Source organism: Eucyclogobius newberryi, unplaced genomic scaffold (assembly GCF_026437365.1).
Source record: "Eucyclogobius newberryi isolate DKJ021-1_F unplaced genomic scaffold, fEucNew1.0.hap1 SCAF_4, whole genome shotgun sequence".
In the NCBI taxonomy this organism is placed as follows: domain Eukaryota; kingdom Metazoa; phylum Chordata; class Actinopteri; order Gobiiformes; family Gobiidae; genus Eucyclogobius; species Eucyclogobius newberryi.
Window position 1 is genome coordinate 41909390 of NW_027316056.1, and position 21214 is coordinate 41930603.

At 51.6% G+C, this 21214-nt stretch overlaps 1 protein-coding gene across 1 annotated transcript; it reads left to right on the forward strand.

Annotated features, from left to right (window-relative positions):
- The first annotated feature begins 11 nt into the window (after positions 1-11).
- On the forward strand, positions 12-20737 carry LOC140377875 (NLR family CARD domain-containing protein 3-like). Its single transcript, XM_072463481.1, has 10 exons — positions 12-102; positions 236-334; positions 1633-1731; positions 2454-2523; positions 2607-2811; positions 2898-4683; positions 4754-4927; positions 6349-6522; positions 19555-19598; positions 20166-20737. The coding sequence occupies exons 2-10, from the start codon at positions 297-299 to the stop codon at positions 20711-20713; spliced, it is 3138 nt and encodes a 1045-aa protein (XP_072319582.1). The 5' UTR covers positions 12-102; positions 236-296; the 3' UTR covers positions 20714-20737.
- Positions 20738-21214: the final 477 nt, after the last annotated feature.

The following is a 21214-nucleotide window of genomic DNA, read 5'->3' on the forward strand; positions in this document are numbered from 1 at the left end:
GCACAGAGAGGACGCAGTACCTCCCACCACCAGCAGGGGAGAAGTGACAAGTGAAACCTCCATTGGACGAAATATTAATTTATTAAAGAAACATGATCCACAGTAAGTCAGACACAATCATTAGATCTGATTATTGATGTGTGTTTATAGGACTGTTTTAGGAGTAACTGGAATTAAGTCAAAGTCAAATGCTTTTAATCTTTTACATTTGATCTGTAATGTTTGTCTTTCCCAGGATCCACCAGAAACATCCTCGGTCTGAACCTGGTCCCAGCTGTGAGTCCCTCAGGAGTCACATGTCTAAGAATGAACCAATGACCTTCAGGACAGAGCCGTGAGTCACATCTGTGTGTTATGGGATATAATAATGACATTATAGGTATTAAAGCACTGCTTGATATTATAAGATCTGGAAGTGAGCTGCAACTACCACATAATCACCTCCGAGACACTAAACATCTTTAGTAAATGTGAGTTAAGAGACGCTGCAGGTGAAGAGGACAGAAAAGAAGACTTTACACATATCAGTTTGAAACTTCTTTTGTAGTTTACTTCCATAAATGTAAAGAAATGTAAACGTTTTTTATAAGGCATTTTTGATTAAAAAGTGTCACATTTGAGACATTTTGATCTGGAAAAATGGTCAGAACCAAATGATTTGCTTCATTTTGTTTTTGTAAACATACAGAGGGAATTTTGGATTTCTGATTTACTGGATCTGTCTTAAAATGTGGTGTAAAATTCAAATTTACTTAAATTCTTGGAGTCAAAACTTAAAAAAAATCAAGCTTGGAATTAGATATCAACAAATCCTTGTGTACGATTCGTCAAAATCATGTTAAGTCCAAGTTTGTAAAGTTTGGTGTGTGTAGGTGCTACTTTAGGCTGATCTTTGTGTCTCTGTGGGAGAAAACATTTACAGAAAAGGTCTTTGAAGTTACAATGTTCCAGAGAAATCTATGAACTTGATTTAATGAAATAATAAAACATCTTTAGGTGCAGAGTGGGCAATGTTGTTACTGCTTTTCTGTTGAGAGAGAAAAATGACAAGTCTTTAGTGAATTTTTTTGTAGTGTTTGGTTGAATATTTCAGAATATTTCAAGGACATAGAGTCAGACAAGTGGAGTTCCATGATTGTTATTGTGTTGGTGGGTGTGGTCAATGTCCAGAGAGGGGAGGAGCCACTGTGCAGCAGCCTCACAGCAGGAGGATACAGGCTGTTGCTCAGTCTGGTGCTTCTGGTCTGTTTGGACCTGTACCTTCTCCCTGAGGGCAGCAGGTGGAGCAGGTGTGGAGCTGGTGGTGTGGCTCATGCAGGAGGTTGTGCTCTCTCTTCAGACAGCGGCTGGTGTAGATGGGACTGATCTCTGGGAGAGAAGTCCAAGCTGTTTTTACCTCACTTTGGAAAACCAAACTAAAAATCCATAGGTCAGATCAGAACTGATGGCACAGTTGTAGAAGTTCACCATCAGCGTTCTGGGGATGTTGGTGCTCCTCAGTTTCTCTGGCTGTTCTAGTGTTTACTTCAACTATTTCAGTTTAGAGAGAAAATGTGTGATTCATCTAAATTGTCTTCTAAATCAGTGTTTTTAGTCAATAATTATTTTTCCACTGTTTATTAAATCCAACAGACTCGAGCACAAACCAGAATCTTCTGCAGAATTCCCCAGCTGTGAGTCCTTCAGGAGTGACTGGTCTATGGAACTTCCATATAATTTGGCATCAGAGCTGTAAGTGTTTATTGGGGAAAAAAAGGAGAAAAAACAAAAACAAAAAACATTCATTTATTCATTTTCTACCGCTTTTTCCCTCTCGGGTTCGTGGGTGACTGGAGCCTATCCTAGTGACTTTGGGCCTTAGGCGGGGTACACCCTGGCCAACTCGTCGCATATATGTGTGTGTGTTTTTTTGAGACGTTAGTAGAAACAAAGAAGTACAAGTGCTGCCCGGTGGTGGAGTGGTTAAGGTGGCAGCACATATGCCAGGCTCCACGTACAGCCGGCCGCAGTGTCGAGAGTTTGAATCCCAGCTACGACAATTTACTGCATGTCTTCCCTACTCTCTCTTACCCATTCCATGCTGAGCTGTGCTGTCCAATAAAGCCTACAGGCCAAAAAATACTTTAAAAAAGAAGTACAAATAAGTACATGTCAGCAAAAAAATAAAATCAAATAAAAAAGTTTTTTTTATTCAAATTCGAAAAGGAGTGGGAAGAAGAAAACGTTTTGAATCCCACCCCTGTCTTAAACTAAAGTATCCAAAGACAAAACCATAAAATTAAATTCCAGTCTCAAATAGAACTGTTTCAAATAATCACGTTTAACACTAAATAAACATGAGTCATGCCATTATTATAAGTAATAGTTAGAAAATTGAAAAGACATACCAGCAATGGTAAGGAAACAATGAACAACAATGGTAATAATAAATGTTAAATCAGTGTCTTTGACAGAGTGGAGCAGCCGGGTCCAGAGGTCTCCAGTGGTCAGCACCATCAGACACAGCTGGACTCCATATTTAAGGTCTGTCAATCACTAAAGTTTGTAAATGTTCAGATGAATGAGTCTGACTGCATTAGTGTTGTTTATAATGTGTTCTGGAGCAGCTTCTGGAGAAGGACATCTTCACTTTTGTCCAGAAGGAGCTGAAGAAGCTCCACAAGGTTCTGAGTACGGATTACCCAGAATGCTTAGAGCCTCTGAAGGATGAGGATGAAGAGCAGAGGAGCAGCAGTGAGGCTGTTCTGAAGATCACACTGACCTTCCTGAGGAGGATGAAGCAGAAGGAGCTGGCTGAGCGTCTGTGGAGCAGTAGGACCATTTAACACATTTAACAAGGTGTTCACCTCATTTTATTTTCTCTGAGACTCAGGGTTGTGTCTGTTGTCTTCATTCAGGGACTTTTTCTGGAGTTTGTCAGCGTAAACTGAAGTGTGACCTGCAGCAGAAGTTTCAGTGTGTGTTTGAGGGCATCGCTAAAGCAGGAAGCCCCACCCTTCTGAAGCAGATCTACACAGAGCTGTACATCACAGAGGGAGGGTCTTCAGAGGTCAACCAGGAACATGAGGTCAGACACATGGAAACAGCCTCCAGGAAACCAGGCCCAGCAGAGACAGCCATCACATGTGAAGACATCTTTAAAGGCCCAGCTGACACAAAAGGACCAATCAGAACAGTGCTGACAAAGGGCGTGGCTGGCATCGGGAAAACAGTGCTCACTCAGAAGTTCAGTCTGGACTGGGCTGAAGGCAAAGCCAACCAGGACATACAGCTGCTGTTCCCGTTCACTTTCAGAGCACTCAATGTGCTGAAGGAGAGAAGCTTCAGCTTAATGACACTTGTTCATCACTTCTTTAGTCAAACACAAGCAGAACTCTGCAGCTTTGAAGACCTCCAGGTGCTCTTCATCTTTGATGGTCTGGACGAGTGCAGACTTTCTCTGGACTTCACCAAAACCAAGGCCCTGACTGACCCCTCAGAGTCCGTCTCAGTGGACGTGCTGCTGGTAAACCTCATCAGGGGGAGCCTGCTTCCCTCCGCTCGCCTCTGGATAACCACAAGACCCGCGGCGGCCAATCAGATCCCTGCTGAGTGCGTCTCCATGGTGACAGAGGTCAGAGGGTTCACTGACCCACAGAAGGAGCTGTACTTCAGGAAGAGGTTCAGAGACCAGGCCGACACAATCATCTCCCACATCAAGAAGTCCAGAAGCCTCCACATCATGTGCCACATGCCAGTCTTCTGCTGGATCACTGCCACAGTCCTGGAGCATGTGTTGAAAAGCAGAGAGAGAGAAGAGCTGCCCAAGACCCTGACTCAGATGTACATCCACTTCCTTGTGGTTCAGGCCAAAGTCAAGAACATCAAGTATGAAGGAGGATCTGAGACAGACCCACACTGGACTCCAGAGACCAGGAAGATGGTGAAGTCTCTGGGAAAACTGGCCTTTGAGCAGCTGCAGAAAGGAAACCTGATCTTCTACGAGAGTGACCTGAGCGAGTGTGGACTGGACACTGCAGCGGCCTCAGTGTACTCTGGAGTGTTCACAGAGGTCTTCAGAGAGGAGCCAGGCCTGTACCAGGACAAGGTCTACTGCTTCATCCATCTGAGTGTGCAGGAGTTTCTGGCTGCTCTTCACGTCCATCTGACCTTCATCAAAACTGGGATCAACCTGCTGTCAGAGAAAACACAGAAGTCAACAATACTTAGTGTGAAAAGAAAACTAAAGCATCTTCACCAGACGGCTGTGGACCAGGCCTTACAGAGTCCAAATGGACACCTGGACTTGCTCCTTCGCTTCCTATTGGGTCTTTCACTGTCGACCAATCAGGGCCTTCTACAAGGTCTAGTGGCACAGACAGGAAGTAGCTCCCAGACCAATCAGAATACAGCTGAGTACATCAAGACGAAGCTGAGTGAGGATGTGTCTGCAGAGAGGAGCATCAACCTGCTCCACTGTCTGAATGAACTGAATGAGCGTTCTCTGGTGGAGCAGATCCAACAGTACCTGAGTTCAGGACGTCTGTCTGAACGTGGACTGTCTCCTGCTCAGTGGTCAGCTGTGGCCTTCATCTTATTATCATCTGAAGAAGATCTGGACCAGTTTGAGCTGAAGAAATACTCTGCTTCAGAGGAGGCTCTCCTGAGGCTGCTGCCAGTGGTCAAAGCCTCCAACAAAGCTCTGTGAGTAACCTTTGTTTAACAGAGAATGGTTTGATTCAACTTGAACATGAATAATGTTTTTTCTCTCCAGACTGAGCAGCTGTGACCTGTCAGAGAGAAGCTGTGAAGCTCTGTCCTCAGTCCTCAGCTCCCAGTCCTCTAGTCTGAGAGTCCTGGACCTCAGTCACAACGACTTGAAGGACTCAGGGCTGAAGATGTTGTCTTCTGGACTGAAGAGTCCTCACTGTAAACTGGAACAGCTCAGGTCAGAAACACATACACTGGTTTGTACTATGTACTTATATTATTTTAATACTATTTACTATGTACTAATATATTCTGGATTACTGCTTCTAGACATTTTATAACCCATAATAACAAAAAATGGGTTAGGGTTGGTAATAATTATATATATATTTTTTAATGTTTAATGTTTCATTTGCGAGAATGAATACATATTGTATCTACATTTACAACTGTATTTGAAGATTTTAAAATCTTCTTTAAAACTAATGCATGAATTCTAAATATTTTCTCTGCATCATCTCGATTCTCTCTGAAATCATTCCTCTTTTCTCTCGAGCTGCAGGTTTAGAATCGTGTAGAAAAACAAAGTCATGTTTAATCGCAGGGCGTTCCACACGTGGAACTTTGGACTTTTTATTTCTTTATTCTGTTTTGTCCACATCTGATAAAAGGGACTCAAGCTGTTTGATATGCTGTTTTTCAAAATAAAGCACTTATTTTCAGTCAAATCAATCATTTCGGGAAGAATCAGGCTCAGTCTTTACAAAGTAAAAAATTACCTTTAAATAAAATGAAAAATTAATTGTACTTTTATATGGATTCCGCCTGGATATTTTTGCTTTATTACAAGTCCCTAAAACAATTTTTTAGTGAAAGTATCTTCAGCTTTTATGAGAGAGATGCTCATTTTAGAGTGAATCAGCCGATCCTCCAGAAACCAGCTTTACTCATTTATATACAAAGAAAATCTAGGCGGAATTAAAAATTAGAATTCCTCTGTCCAGAGCTTGTTTCTACTTATAATTAGAGTAAAACAGACATCAGAGTCTAAAACAAGAATGAGCTTTTTCCCGTGAGTGTTTGCGGGTGACTGAAGCCTGTCCCAGTGACTTTGGGCCTAAAAAAAATATATATATATATATATATATATATATATATATATATATATATATATATATATATATATATATATATATATATATATATATATATATATATATATATATATATATATATATATATATATATATATATATATATATATATATGTATATATATATATATGTATATATATATATATATATATATATATATATATATGTATATATATATATATGTATATATATATATATATATATATATATATATATATATATATATATATATATATATATATATATATATATATATATATATATATATATATATATATATATATATATATATGTATATACAGTGAGGACTGAGGAGTCCTCACTGTAAACTGGAACAACTCAGGTAAGAGGGTTTAATATTATTCACTTTTATTACATAACTTCTTGGCAGTTACATTGGAAAATAACAACATACATTGATATAAAGATAGATAACTTGTTATTTGTGTAATTTGGATTAAATGTTACTAATTCCTTGACTGATTAGAATAACATGTGTCCTCAGACTGTCAGGTTGTTTTGTCTCAGAGGAAGGCTGTTCTTCTCTGACCTCAGCTCTGAGGTCCAGCCCCTCCCGTCTGAGAGAACTGGACCTGAGCTACAACCATCCAGGAGACACAGGAGTAAAGCTCCTGTCTGCTCTACAGGAGGACCCCCACTGCACACTGGACACTCTCAAGTATGGACCTGTTCTCACCTAAGAATGCTTTTTACAGATTAATATCTGTATAATATAATAAGTGTGTTCACTATGGTATGGACCAGTTTAGTTCAGTTAGGTCTGTCTACTGGAGCAAATGTTGTTTTAACGTGAAATAAAAGACCACAGACCAGGAAATAACAGACAGGATTAACTAACAATATTTAACATGAAAATACCATTTTATTTACTTTACTACATACTCCTTGAAAGAGACCTTACGCCTGGGACTTTGGACTTTTTCTTTCCTTATTCCATTTTGTCCACATCTGATAAAAGGGACTCTAAAGCTGCTTGATGTGCTGTACTAGATGTGTCCCACTTATTTTCAGTCAAATCAATCATTCTGGGAAGAATCAGGGTCAGTTTGTTCTCCAAACTCAGAAATAAACAAATTTCCTAAAATAAAATTAAAAATGGTAATACTTTTATATACATTCCACCTGGGCATTTATTTTCTTTAAAAGTCCCTAAAACTAATTTATAATTAATTTACCATCTGCTTTTAAAAATAATGGTCAAAACTCAACAAAAACTCAAACTAGTGTCAGTCAGACATCCTCCAACTCCAGCTTTACTTATTCATATATTTAACAAAGAAAACCTTGGCAGAATTTAAAATCTGATTTCTTCTGTGCAGAGCTTGTTTCTACTTTTAATTAGAGTAAATCAGCTTCACAAAAGCTCCAGCCGATTGTTTGTGCTCCAAAGGTTCAGGAACAGCTTCAGTTTGAATAGATCAATACGAGCGTGATGTCAGAATATTAATGAGCACTACAAATGTCCCGTATGTCAGACCTAAACTCTCAGGCCCTCAGGCATTTTACATGGGAAAAAGGCAGAATAACGGCAAAACAACAAACAGCTAAATATATCTGCTTATCCTAGAATAAAAGTCGTTTGTTAAACAGTCTCATTATTGTTCTGTCAACATTCATTTTTGTTTCTAGGTTTTTTCAAACTTGGCTTTAGTGTAAGAGTTACATTTCAGTTTTGTATCAATTCTTGTGCCAAGCGACTTGGACTCAGTTTCAGTGACTGTGTTGTCCAGCTTCACGAGTGAGTGGCTGAGTGTGTCTGAACTCAAATCAAGAATTCATTATTTTGTCTTTCCTGTGTCTAAAACCAACATTTGTCACTTCACCAGTGATAAAAACAGTTTGGGCTCAGTCGTCCTCTTCAGTGCTGTTTAAAGACCAACAATGGCAGCATCATCAGCAGATTTAATAAGTGAGCAGTTTCTTCTGCAGCAGCTCTGTGTGGGCCGTTTGTGTGTCTCCCTCGTTTAGCAGAGAAAGGACTAGAACAATCCACTAATCCACTCGACCCACAAATATACATCTCCAACATTTCATATCTCACAAAAACATGACACACTTTTTATTTGCCATCTTTGTGCAAAAGTGATTTAAATCACTGTGGGTCACTTTGGGCCCCATGTGTCACTGGGTTACTGTGGGCCCCATTGGTAACTGTGGGCCCCTTTGGTCAATGTTGGCCCCTTTGGTCAATGTTGGCCCTGTGGTTCACCGTGGGTCCTGTGGGTCACTGCTGGCCCCGTGGGTCACTGTGGGCTCCGTGGCTCACTGTGGGTCCCAGTGGTCACTGAGGGCCCTGTTGGTCACTGTGGGTCCCGTGGGTTACTGTGGACCCCGTGGCTCACTGGTGGTCCCTGTGGTCACTGAGGGCCCCGTGGGTCACTGTGGGCCCCTTTAGTCACTGTGGGCCCCTTTAGTCACTGTTGGCCCCGTGGGTCACTGTGGGCCCCGTGGGTCAATGTCAGTCATCAGGTCATTGTGGGTCACTGTGGGTCCCGTGGGTGACTGTGGATCCCGTGAGTCACTATGGGACCCTTGCGTAACTGTGGGCCCTGTGGGTCACTGTGAGTCCCGTGGGTCACTATGGGACACTTGGGTCACTGGGCCCCATAGGTCACTGTGGGCCCCTTTAGTCACTGTTGGCCCCGTGGGTCAATGTGAGTCATCGGGTCATTGTGGGTCACTGTGGGTCCCGTGGGTGACTGTGGATCCCGTGAGTCACTATGGGACCCTTGCGTCACTGTGGGCCCTGTGGGTCATTGTGAGTCCCGTGGTTCACTATGGGCCACTTGGGTCACTGGGCCCCATAGGTCACTCTGGGCCCCTTTGGTCAATATTGGCCCCGTGGGTCACTGTGGGTCACGTGGGTCACTATGGGCCCCGTGGGTCATTGTTTGTCCCAGTGGGTCACTGTGGGCCCTAGGGTCTCTATGGTTTCCGTGAGTCACTGTGGGCCCGTGGGTCATTGTAAGTCACCGTGTCATTGTGGGTCCTGTGGGTCAATGTGAATACCGTTGGTCACTATGGGACCCTTGCTTGTGGGTCCTGTGGGTCACTCTGGGTCCTGGTGGTCACTTCTTGTCACTGTGGGTCCCTTGGGTCACTGTTAACCCCGTGGGTCTCTATGGGACCCTTGCGTCACTGTGGGCCCTGTGAGTCTCTTGGGTCACTGTGGGTCAGAGTGGGCCCCTTGGGTCACTGTGGGCCCCGTGGGTCACTGTGGGCCCCTTTGGTCACTGTGGGGCTCAGTGTGTCACTGTGGATCCCGTGTGTCACTGTGGGCCCCGTGAGTCACTGTGGGCCCCCGTGTGTCACTGTGGGTCCCGATGGGTCACGATGGGTCACTGGGCCTGCATGGGTCACTGTGGTCCGCATGGCTCACTGTGGGCCCCTTTGGTCATATTTGGCCCTGTGGGTCACTGTTGGCCCCGTGGGTCAGTGAGGGCCCCGTGGGTCAGTGAGGGCCGAGTGGTCTGGGCCATGTGGGTCACTGTGGGCCCTTTTGGTCAATATTGGCTCCATGGGTCACTGTGGGTCCCTTTGGTCACTTTGGGCCCCGTGGGTCACAGTTGGCCCCGTGGGTCAGTGAGGGCCCCGTGGGTCAGTGAGGGCCGAGGGGTCTGGGCCATGTGGGTCACTGTGGGCCCATTTGGTCAATATTGGCTCCATGGGTCACTGTGGGTCCCGTGCGTCATTCTAGGCCCAGTGTGTCACTGTGGGCCCTGTGGGTCACTGTGGGCCCATTTGGTCAATATTGGCCCCGTCGGTCACTTTGGGTCCCGTGGGTCATTCTGGGCCTGTGTGCCACTGTGGGTCCCGTGGGTCACGGTGGGTCACTGGGCCCGCAGGGGTCACTGTGGCCCGCATGGCCCACTTTGGGCCCCATTGGTCATATTTGGCCCCGTGGGTCACTGTGGGCCCCTTGGGTCAGTGAGGGCCCCTTGGGTCAGTGAGGGCCCCGTGGGTCAGTGAGGGCCGAGTGATCGGGGCCATTTGAGTCACTGTGGGCCCATTTGGTTAATATTTGCCCCATGGGTCACTGTGGGTCCCGTGGGTTACTGTGGGCCCCCGTGAGTCACTGTGGGCCCCCGTGAGTCACTGTGGGCCCCCGTGGGTAACTGTGGGCCCCCGTGAGTCACTGTGGGCCCCCGTGAGTCACTGTGGGCCCCGTTGGTCACTGTAGGCCCAGTGACTCAAAGTGGGTCACTGGGCCGTGTGGTTCCCTTTGGTCAATGTTGGCCCCGTGGGTCACTGTGGGCCCCTGTAAGTCACTTTGGGCCCCCGTGTGTCACTGTGGGTCCCGTGGGTCACGGTGGGTCACTGTGGCCCGCATGGCTCACTTTGGTAACCTGTGGTCATATTTGGCCCCGTGGGTCACTGTGGGCCACTTGGGTCAGTGAGGGCCCCGTGGTCAGTGAGGGCCGAGTGATCTGGGCCATATGAGTCACTGTGGGCCCATTTGGGTACTATTGGCCCCATGGGTCACTGTGGGTCCCGTGGGTTACTGTGGGCCCCGTGGGTCACTGTGGTTGCCTTTGGTCACTGTGGGTCCCGTGCGTCACTTTGTGCCCTGTGTGTCACTGTTGGCCCCCGTGTGTCACTGTTGGCCCCGTGGGTCATGGTGGGTCGCTGGGCCCTGTGGGTTACTGTGGGCCCCGTTGGTCACTGTAGGCCCAGTGGGTCAAGGCGGGTCACTGGGCCCTGTGGGTCACTGTGGTTCTCTTTGGTCAATGTTGGCCCCGTGGGTCAATGTGGGTCCTGTGGGTCACTGTGGGCCCCGTGGGTCAGTGAAGGCCCAGTGGTCTGGGCCATGTGGGTCACTGTGGGCCCATTTGGTCAATATTGGCCCCGTGGGTCACTGTGGGTCCCGTGGGTCATTCTGGGCCCTGTGTGTCACTGTGGGCCCCCGTGAGTCACTGTGCGCCCCTGTGTGTCACTGTGGGTCCCTTGGGTCACGGTGGGTCACTGTGACCCACATGGCTCACTTTGGGCCCCTTTGGTCATATATTTGGCCCCTCGGGTCACTGTGGGTCCATTGTGTCTGGTAGGGCCCCTTGGGTCACTGTAGGTCCTGTGGGTCACTGTGGGCCTCGTGGGTCAGTAAGGGCCCAGTGGTCTGGGCCATGTGGATCACTGTTGGCCCATTTGGTCAATATTGGCCCTGTGGGTCCCTGTGGGTCCCGTTGATTACTGTGGGCCCCGTGAGTCCCTTGGGTTAATGTAGGTCCCGTGGGTTCCCTTTGGTCAATGTTGGCCCCGTGGGTCACTGCAGTTCCCTTTGGTCAATATTGGCCCCTGGGGTCACCGTGGGTCACTGTTGGCCCCGTTGGTCATTGTGGGTCCCTCTGGGCCCTGTGTGTCACTGTGGACGCAGGTTTGTTACAGTGGGCCCCGTGGGTCAAGGTGGGTCACTATACCCTATGGGTCACTGTGGGCCCCTTTGGTCAATGTTGGCCTCGTGGGTCCCGTTGGTCACTGTGGGCCCTGTGAATCCCTTTGGTCACTGTGGGTCCCTCGGATCACTGTGGGCCCCGTGGGTCACTATGGGAACCCTTGCGTCACTGTAGGCCCCGTGGGTCACTGTGGGTCCCATGGGTCACTGTGGGCCCCGTGGGTCACTGTTGGTCCCGTTTGTCACTCTGGGCTCTGTGAGTCTCTTGGGTCACTGTGGGCCCCGTGGGTCACTATGGGAACCCTTGCGTCACAGTAGGTCCCGTGGGTCACTGTGGGTCCCATGGGTCACTGTGGGCCCCGTGGGTCTCTGTTGGTCCCGTTTGTCACTCTGGGCTCTGTGAGTCTCTTGGGTCACTGTGGGTCCCGTGCGTCACTATGGGCCCCGTGGTTCAGAGTGGGCCCCTTGGGTCACTGTGGGACCCGTGGTTCACTGTGGTCCCCGTGGGTCACGGTGGGCCCCGTGGGTCACGGTGGGACACTGTGGCCCGCATGGGTCACTGTGGGACCCATTTGGTCAATATTGGACCCGTGGGTCACTCTGGGCCCTGTGTGTCACTATTGGCCCCTATGAGTCACTGTGGGCCCCCGTGTGTCACTGTGGGTCCCGTGGGTCAAATTTGGCCCCGTGAGTCACTTTGGGTCCCGTGGGTCAGTGAGGGCCCAGTGGTCTGGGCCATTTGGGTCACTGTAGGCCCATTTGGTCAATATTGGCCCCGTGGGTCACTGTGGGTCCCGTGGGTCACTCTGGGCCCTGTGTGTCACAGTGGGCCCCCTTGAGTCACTGTGGGCCCCTTGTGTCACTGTTGGTCCCGTGGGTCATGGTGTGTCACTTAGCCCTTAGGGTCACTGTGGGCCCCGTGGGTTACTGTGGGCCCAGTGAGTCCCTTGGGTCACTGTGGGTCCAGTGGGTTCCCTTTGGTCAATGTTGGCCCTGTGGGTCACTGTGGTTCCCTTTGGTCAATGTTGGCCCCTGGGGTTACTGTGGGTCCCGTGGGTCAATGTGTGCCCTTTGGTTCACTGTGGGTCCCGTGGGTCCCTGGGCCCCATGGGTCACTGTGGGCCCCGTGGGTCAAGGTGGGTCACTGTGCCCTATGGGTCACTGTGGTTCCCTTTGGTTCATGTTGGCCCAGTGGTCTGCGCCATGTGGGTCACTGTAGGCCCCTTTAGTCGATGTTGGCCTCGTGGGTCACTTTGGGTCCCGTGGGTTACTGTGGGCCCCGTGGGTCACTGTGGGTCCCTTTGGTCAATGTAGGCCCCGTTGGTCAATGTTGGCCCCAAGGGTCACTGTGGGTCACTGTGGGGCACGTTGGTCACTGTGGGTCCCGTGGGTCACTTTAGGTCCCGTGGGCCAATATGGGCCCCTTGGCCCATTGGGTCAATGTGGGCCCTGTGGATAACTGTGGGTCACTGGGTAACTGCGGGCCTTGTGGGTAACTGTGGGCCCCGTGGGTCAATCTGGGCCCAGTGGGTCCCTGTGGGCCCAAACGGGTCACTGTTGGTCATTGTTGGCCCCATGGGTCACTCTGGGGCCTGTGGCTCACTGCGTCACTGTGTGGCCTCTGGGTCACTGTGGGCACCGTAAGTCACTCTGGGCCCCGTAGGTCACTGTGGGTCCCGTGGGTCACTGGGTCATCGTGTGCCCCTGTCGGTATATTTGGGTCACTGTGGGTCCCGTGTGTCACTGGGCCCTATCGGTCACTGTGGGCCCCTTTGGTCACTTTGGGCCCCTTTGGTCACTCTGGGCCCCCTGGGTCACTGGGCCCTATCGGTCACTGTGGGCCCCTTTGGTCACTGTGGGACCCTTTGGTCAATTTGGGCCCCATGGGACACTTTGGGTACCTTGGGTTACTTAGGGCCCTCTGGGCCACTGCGGGTCCCGTGGGTCACTATGTCATGTGGGCCCAGTGGGTCACTGTAGGTCCCGTGGCTCACTGTGGGCCCCGTGGGTCACTGGGCCCTATCGGTCACTGTGGGCCCCTTTGGTCACTGTGGGCCCCTTTGGTCACTGTGGTCCCCTTTGGTCAATTTGGGCCCCATGGGTCACTCTGGGCCCCCTCGGTCACTGGGCCCTATCGGTCACTGTGGGTCCCGTGGGTCACTGTGAGTCCCTTGGGTCACTGTGGCTCCCATGGGTCACTCTCAGCCCCTTGGTCACTGGGTCATTGTGTGCCCGTGTCGGTAACTTTGGGTCACTGTGGGTCCTGTGGGTCCTTGTGGGTCACTGCTGGTCACTGTGGGTCCCTTGAGTCACTGGGCCCTATCGGTCACTGTGGGCCCCTTTGGTCACTGTGGGCCCCTTTGGTCACTGTGGGCCCCTTTGGTCACTGTGGGCCCCTTTTGTCACTGTGGGTCCCTTTGGTCATTGTGGGTCCCTTTGGTCATTGATGGCCCCCTGGGTCACTGGGCCCTATCGGTCACTGTGGGCCCCTTTGGTCACTGTGGGCCCCTTTTGTCACTCTGGGCCCCCTGGGTCCCAGGGCCTTATTGGTCACTGTGGGCCCCTTTGGTCACTGTGGGCTCCTTTGGTCACTGTTGGCCCCTTTCGTCACTCTGGGCCCCCTGGGTCACTGGGCCCTATCGGTCACTGTGGGCCCCTTTGGTCACTGTGGGCATCTTTGGTCACTTAGGGCCCCGTGGGTCACTTTGGGCCCCATGGGACACTTTGGGTACCTTGGGTTACTTAGGGCCCTCTGGGCCACTGCGGGTCCCGTGGGTCACTATGTCATGTGGGCCCAGTGGGTCACTGTAGGTCCCGTGGCTCACTGTGGGCCCCGTGGGTCACTGGGCCGTATCGGTCACTGTGGGCCCCTTTGGTCACTGTGGGCCCCTTTGGTCACTGTGGTCCCCTTTGGTCAATTTGGGCCCCATGGGTCACTCTGGGCCCCCTCGGTCACTGGGCCCTATCGGTCACTGTGGGTCCCGTGGGTCACCGTGAGTCCCGTAGGTCACTGTGGGTCCCATGGGTCACTCTGAGCCCCTTGGGTCATTGGGTCATCGTGTGCCCTGTGACTCACCGTCGGTTACTGTGGGCCCCGTGAGTCACTGTGGTTGCCTTTGGTCACTGTGGGTCCCGTGGGTCACTCTGGGCCCCTTTGGTCACTCTGGGCCCCCTGGGTCACTGGGCCCTATCGGTCACTGTGGGCCCCTTTGGTCACTGTGGGCCCCTTTGGTCACTGTGGGCCCCTTTGGTCACTCTGGGCCCCCCGGGTCACTGGGCCCTATCGGTCACTGTGGGTCCCGTGGGTCACTGTGAGTCCCGTAGGTCACTGTGGGTCCCGTGGGTCACTATGGGAACCCTTGCGTCACAGTAGGTCCCGTGGGTCACTTTGGGTCCCATGGGTCACTGTGGGCCCCGTGGGTCACTGTTGGTCCCGTTTGTCACTCTGGGCTCTGTGAGTCTCTTGGGTCACTGTGGGTCCCGTGTGTCACTGTGGGTCCCGTGGGTCAAATTTGGCCCCGTGAGTCACTTTGGGCCCCGTGGGTCAGTGAGGGCCCAGTGGTCTGGGCCATTTGGGTCACTGTGGGTCCCGTGGGTAACTCTGGATCCTGTGTGTCACAGTGGGCCCCCTTGAGTCACTGTAGGCCCCGTGTGTCACTGTTGGTCCCGTGGGTCATGGTGGGTCACTTAGCCCTTAGGGTCACTGTGGGCCCCGTTGGTCACTGTAGGCCCAGTGGGTCAAGGTGGGTCACTGGGCCCTTTGGGTCACTGTTGTTCACTTTGGTCAATGTTGGCCCTGTGGGTCAATGTGGGTCCTTTTGGGTCACTATACGTCCTTTGGGTCACTGTGGGCCCCGTTGGTCACTGTGGGGCCCAGTGTGTCACTGTGGGTCCAGTGGGTCACTCTGGGCCCTGTTTGTCACTGTGGGCCCCCGTTTGTCACTCTGGGCCCCGTGGGTCATGGTGGGTCACTGGGCCCTGTGGGTCACTGTGGGCCCCGTGGGTCGATATGGGCCCAGTGGTCTGGGCCATGTGGGTCACTGTGACCCCATTTAGTTAATATTGGCCCCTTGGGTCACTGTGGGTCCCGTGGGTCATTCTGGGCCCTGTGTGTCACTGTGGGCCCTGTCTGTCACTGTGGGCCCCAGTGAGTCACTGTGGGCCCCCGTGTATCACGGTGGGTACCTGGGCCCGCATGGGTCACTGTGGCCCGCATGGCTCACTTTGGGCCCCTTGGGTCAGTGAGGGCTGAGTGATCTGGGCCATGTGAGTCACTGTGGGCCCATTTGGTTAATATTGGCCCCATGGGTCACTGTGGGTCCCGTGGGTTACTGTGGGCCCCCGTGGGTCACTGTGGTTGCCTTTGGTCACTGTGGGTCCCGTGGGTCACTCTGGGCCCTGTGTGTCACTGTGGGCCCCTGTGTGTCACTGTGATCCCCGTGGGTCATGGTGGGACACTGGGCCCTGTGGGTCACTGTGGGCCCCGCTGGTCACTGTAGGCCCAGTGGGTCAAGGTGGGTCACTTTGCCCTATGGGTCACTGTTGTTCCCTTTGGTCAATATTGGCCGTGTGGGTCAATCTGGGCCCTTGGGTCAAAGTAGGTTCTGTGGGTCACTGTGGGCCCCATTGGTCAATGAGGGCCCAGTGGTCTGGGCCATTTGGGTCACTGTGGATCCCTTGGGTCACTGTGGGTCCTGTGGGTCACTCTGGGTCCCGTTGGTCACTTCTGGTCACTGTGGGTCCCTTGGGTAACTGTGGGCCCCGTGGGTCCCATGGGTCACTGTGGGCCCCGTGGGTCACTGTTGGTCCCGTTTGTCACTGTGGAACCTGTGAGTCTCTTGGGTCACTGTGGGTCCCGTGGTTTACTGTGAGTCCCGTGGGTCACTGTGTGCACCGTGGTTCAGAGTGGGCCCCTTGGGTAACTGTGGGACCCGTGGGTCACTGTGGACCCCGTGGGTCACTGTGGACTCCGTGGGTCACTGTGGGCCCCGTTGGTCACTGTGGGCCCCGTGGGTCAAAGTAGGTCCCGTGGGTCACTGTGGGCGTCACTGGGTCAGTGAGGGCCCAGTGATCTGGGCCATGTGGGTCACTGTGGGCCCCTTTGGTCAATGTTGGCCTTGTGGGTCCTGTGGGTTAATGTGGGCCCCGTGGGTCACTGTGGATCCCGTTGGTCACTCTGGGTCCCATGGGTCACTCTAGGTCCCGTTGGTCACTTCTGGTCACTGTGGGTCCCTTGGGTCACTGTGGGCCCCATGGGTCACTATGGAACCCTTGCGTCAGTGTGGGCCCCATGGGTCACTGTGGGTCCCATGGGTCACTGTGGGCCCCGTGGGTCACTGTTGGTCCCGTTTGTCACTGTGGGCCCTGTGAGGCTCTTGGGTCACTGTGGGTCCCGTGGGTCCCGTGGGTCACTGTGGGTCACGTGGATCAATGTTGGCCCCGTGGTTCAGAGTGGGCCCCTTAGGTCACTGTGGGCCCGTTGGGTCACTGTGGGCCTCTTGGGTCACTGTGGGCCCCGTTGGTCAATGTGGCCCCTTTGGTCACTGTGGGGCCCAGTGTGTCACGGTGGGTCACTGTGGGTCCTTTGAGTCACTGGGCCCTATCGGTCACTGTGGGCTCCTTTGGTCACTTTGGGCCCCTTTGGTCACTCTGGGCCCGCTGGGTCACTGGGCCCTATCGGTCACTGTGGGCCCCTTTGGTCACTGTGGGCCCCTTTGGTCACTCTGGGCCCCCTGGGTCACTGGGCCCTATCGGTGACTGTGGGCCCCGTGGTTCAGAGTGGGCCCCTTGGGTTACTGTGGGCCCCGTGGGTCACTGTGGGTCCCATGGGTCACTGTGGGCCCCGTGGGTCACGGTGGGTCACTGTGGCCCGCATGGGTCACTGTGGGCCCCTTTGGTCAAATTTTTCCCCGTTGGTTACTGTGGGCCCCGTGGGACACTGTGGGTCCCATGGGTCACTCTGGCCCGCATGGGTCACTGTGGGCCCCTTTGGTCAAATTTTGCCCCGTTGGTCACTGTGGGCCCTGTGGGTTAGTGAGGGCCCATAGGTCTGGGCCATGTTGGTCAATGTGGACCCATTTGGTCAATATTGGCCCCGTGGATCACTGTGGGTCCCGTGGGTTACTGTGGGCCCAGTGAGTCCCTTGGGTCACTGTGGGTCCAGTGGGTTCCCTTTGGTCAATGTTGGCCCTGTGGGTCACTGTGGTTCCCTTTGGTCAATGTTGGCCCCTGGGGTTACTGTGGGACCCGTGGGTCAATATTTGCCCTGTGGTTCACTGTGGGTCCCGTGGGTCCCTGGGCCCCATGGGTCACTGTGGGCCCCGTGGGTCAAGGTGGGTCACTGTGCCCTATGGGTCACTGTGGTTCCCTTTGGTTAATGTTGGCCCAGTGGTCTGCGCTTTGTGGGTCACTGTAGGCCCCTTTGGTCAATGTTGGCCTCGTGGGTCACTGTGGGCCCCGTGGGTCACTGTGGGTCCCTTTGGTCAATGTAGGCCCCGTGGGTCACTGTGGGTCACTATGGGCCCTGTGAGTCAAAGTGGGTCACTGGGCCCTGCTGGTCACTGTGTTTCCCTTTGGTCAATGTAGGCCCCGTTGGTCAATGTTGGCCCCAAGGGTCACTGTGGGTCACTGTGGGGCACGTTGGTCACTGTGGGTCCCATGGGTCACTTTAGGTCCCGTGGGTTAAAGGGTCATGTGGGCCCCGTGGGTCACTCTTGGCCCAGTGGGTCCCTGTGGGCCCAAACGGGTCACTGTTGGTCATTGTGGGCCCCATGGGTCACTCTGGGGCCTGTGGCTCACTGCGTCACTGTGTGGCCTCTGGGTCACTGTGGGCACCGTAAGTCACTCTGGGCCCCGTAGGTCACTGTGGGTCCCGTGGGTCACTGGGTCATCGTGTGCCCCTGTCGGTATATTTGGGTCACTCTGGGTCCCGTGTGTCCCGTGGGTCCTTGTGGGTCACTGCTGGTCACTGTGGGTCCTTTGAGTCACTGGGCCCTATCGGTCACTGTGGGCTCCTTTGGTCACTTTGGGCCCCTTTGGTCACTCTGGGCCCGCTGGGTCACTGGGCCCTATCGGTCACTGTGGGCCCCTTTGGTCACTGTGGGCCCCTTTGGTCACTCTGGGCCCCCTGGGTCACTGGGCCCTATCGGTCACTGTGGGCCCCTTTGGTCACTGTGGGCCCCTTTGGTCACTGTGGGCCCCTTTGGTCACTGTGGGCCCCTTTGGTCACTTTGGGCCCCCTGGGTCACAGGGCCTTATCGGTCACTGTGGGCCCCTTTGGTCACTGTGGGCTCCTTTGGTCACTGTTGGCCCCTTTCGTTACTCTGGGCCCCCTGGGTCACCGGGCCCTATCGGTCACTGTGGGCCCCTTTGGCCACTGTGGGCACCTTTGGTCACTTAGGGCCCCGTGGGTCACTTTGGGCCCCATGGGACACTTTGGGTACCTTGGGTTACTTAGGGCCCTCTGGGCCACTGTGGGCCCCGTGGGTCACTGTGGGTCCAGTGGATCATTGCGGGTCCCGTGGGTCACTATGTCATGTGGGCCCAGTGGGTCACTGTAGGTCCCGTGGCTCACTGTGGGCCCCGTGGGTCACTGGGCCCTATCGGTCACTGTGGGCCCCTTTGGTCACTGTGGGCCCCTTTGGTCACTGTGGTTGCCTTTGGTCACTGTGGGTCCCGTGGGTCACTCTGGGCACCTTTGGTCACTCTGGGCCCCCTGGGTCACTGGGCCCTATCGGTCACTGTGGGTCCCGTGGATCACTGTGAGTCCCGTAGGTCACTGTGGGTCCCATGGGTCACTCTGAGCCCCTTGGGTCACTGGGTCATCGTGTGCCCTGTGACTCACCGTGGGTCACTCTGGGCCCCGTGGGTCACTGTGGGCTCCTTTGGTCACTGTTGGCCCCTTTCGTTACTCTGGGCCCCCTGGGTCACCGGGCCCTATCGGTCACTGTGGGCCCCTTTGGTCACTGTGGTTGCCTTTGGTCACTGTGGGCCCCCTGGGTCACTGTGGGCCCCTTTGGTCACTGTGGGCCCCTTTGGTCACTGTAATAAAAAGAGACTAAATATGTATTTGTTTTTTCCTCTGATAAAAGTGAGTTTCAGATGATTTGCCTCTTTGTTTGAAACAGGACATTTGTCAGACTAAAACATCAAAGTCACACTTACAGATCTAAATGATGTCTCCACATTGAAGGGCGTGTACCACAGGTTGAGAACCTCTGTCAGCTTCTACAGAACAAACCTTTCATCTCACATGAAGTGAAAATCCTCTGTGAAAAACACTGATGTGTGTGTTTCTTTCAGACTGAGGCCCAAAGGAGAACGATGGATGAATCCCATCTGGAGATGTAAGTCTGACTTAAGTCATTTCACACTGGTTAGTTTTAGGATGTTATTTCTGACACAAACAGCACTTTAATACTACACATGATTCTTATGATTGAACAGACTTTACTGTTGTTTTCTCATTGGCTCTCTCTCTTCTGTGGGCGTGGCCTCAGACTGTGTCCATCACTGAACACAGAGTTATTAAGACACTGACACAGACACAGCTGTTTGACTCAGCACAGGACTGTCTACACACAAGCACAAGTGACTGTGGATTCATATAGAGACATTTGGAAGGAGAAAGTGTGTGTCATGAAGCACTGAGGAGTGAAGCAATGTGTGTAGTGACCTCACACTGAGCTTTACTTTGTCCACTGCACCAACAAACTACTGACAATTCAACTCTTACTCTCGACATGTCATGAAACACACTGGATTGGTGCAACTAATAAATATAGAAATGAGAATCATAATTAAATCCTGTACATTTGAAGAGTAAATAGAGTCAAATCCTGATAAAGTGTGTGTCCACATGTTGAGACGCACAGGGGACTAACTGCTGCTGTGTTGTGTCTTCTCTCCATCAGATTTCTGTGATCTCACTCTGGATCCAAACACAGCTCACAGAAAACTCAAACTGTCTGACAACAACAAGAAGGTGACACATGTGAGAGAGAAGCAGCTGTATCCACATCATCAGGACAGATTTGATGACTGGGAACAGCTTCTGTGTGACACTGGTCTGACTGGTCGCTGTTACTGGGAGGTCCAGTGGAGTGGAAGTGTTTATATATCAGTGTCTTACAGAGGAATCAGAAGGAAAGGAAACAGTAATGACAGTTGGTTTGGATGGAATGATCAGTCCTGGAGTCTGTTCTGTTCTAAAAATGGTTTCTCTGTTCATCATAATAAAGAACACACCTTCCTCCCTCAGTCCTTGTCCTCCTCTTGTGGGACAGTAGCAGTGTTTGTGGACTGTCCTGCTGGCTCTCTGTCCTTCTACACAGTCTCCTCTGAGCGACTGACCCTCCTCCACACCTTCAACACCACATTCACTCACTCTCTGGTCCCTGGGTTTGGGGTCTGCTCTTGTGACTCCTCAGTGTCTCTGTGCGCTCCGACAGACTCGCTCTAATGTGTGTGAAATAAAACAAATCTGTACAAACTTCAGACACTTATTTGAGAAGAAAACAAACTTCAGACATCGGCCTCACACAAGTGTCTGTTTTGAACAAATCACTGTTTGAATCAAATATGATCTTTACAAAATAATAAAGCACAATATTCAGTGAGTGAAGAGTTTTTTTTGTTCACATCTGATACAAACATTGAAAACACATTTGTATTGATCCTATTATTCATTTCCTCATGTTTGTTTTTAGACTCTTTTATGTCATTTGTTCATTATTACCCACATTAGCAAAGTATTTGTTGAATTCATTTGCTGTGTCTTTTGAGTTTCTGATCACTATGAGATCCTTCTAAAATAACTTTGAATATCTTGTTTGTTTGATGTTTTTATTAAATGATTTATCACTTTCCATGTCTTTTGCATATTGTGTCTCTGTTGTTCAAGTCACTTATGATAATATTCATTCTCACTGTTTCTAATTATACTTATTAGTTGAGTTTTGTG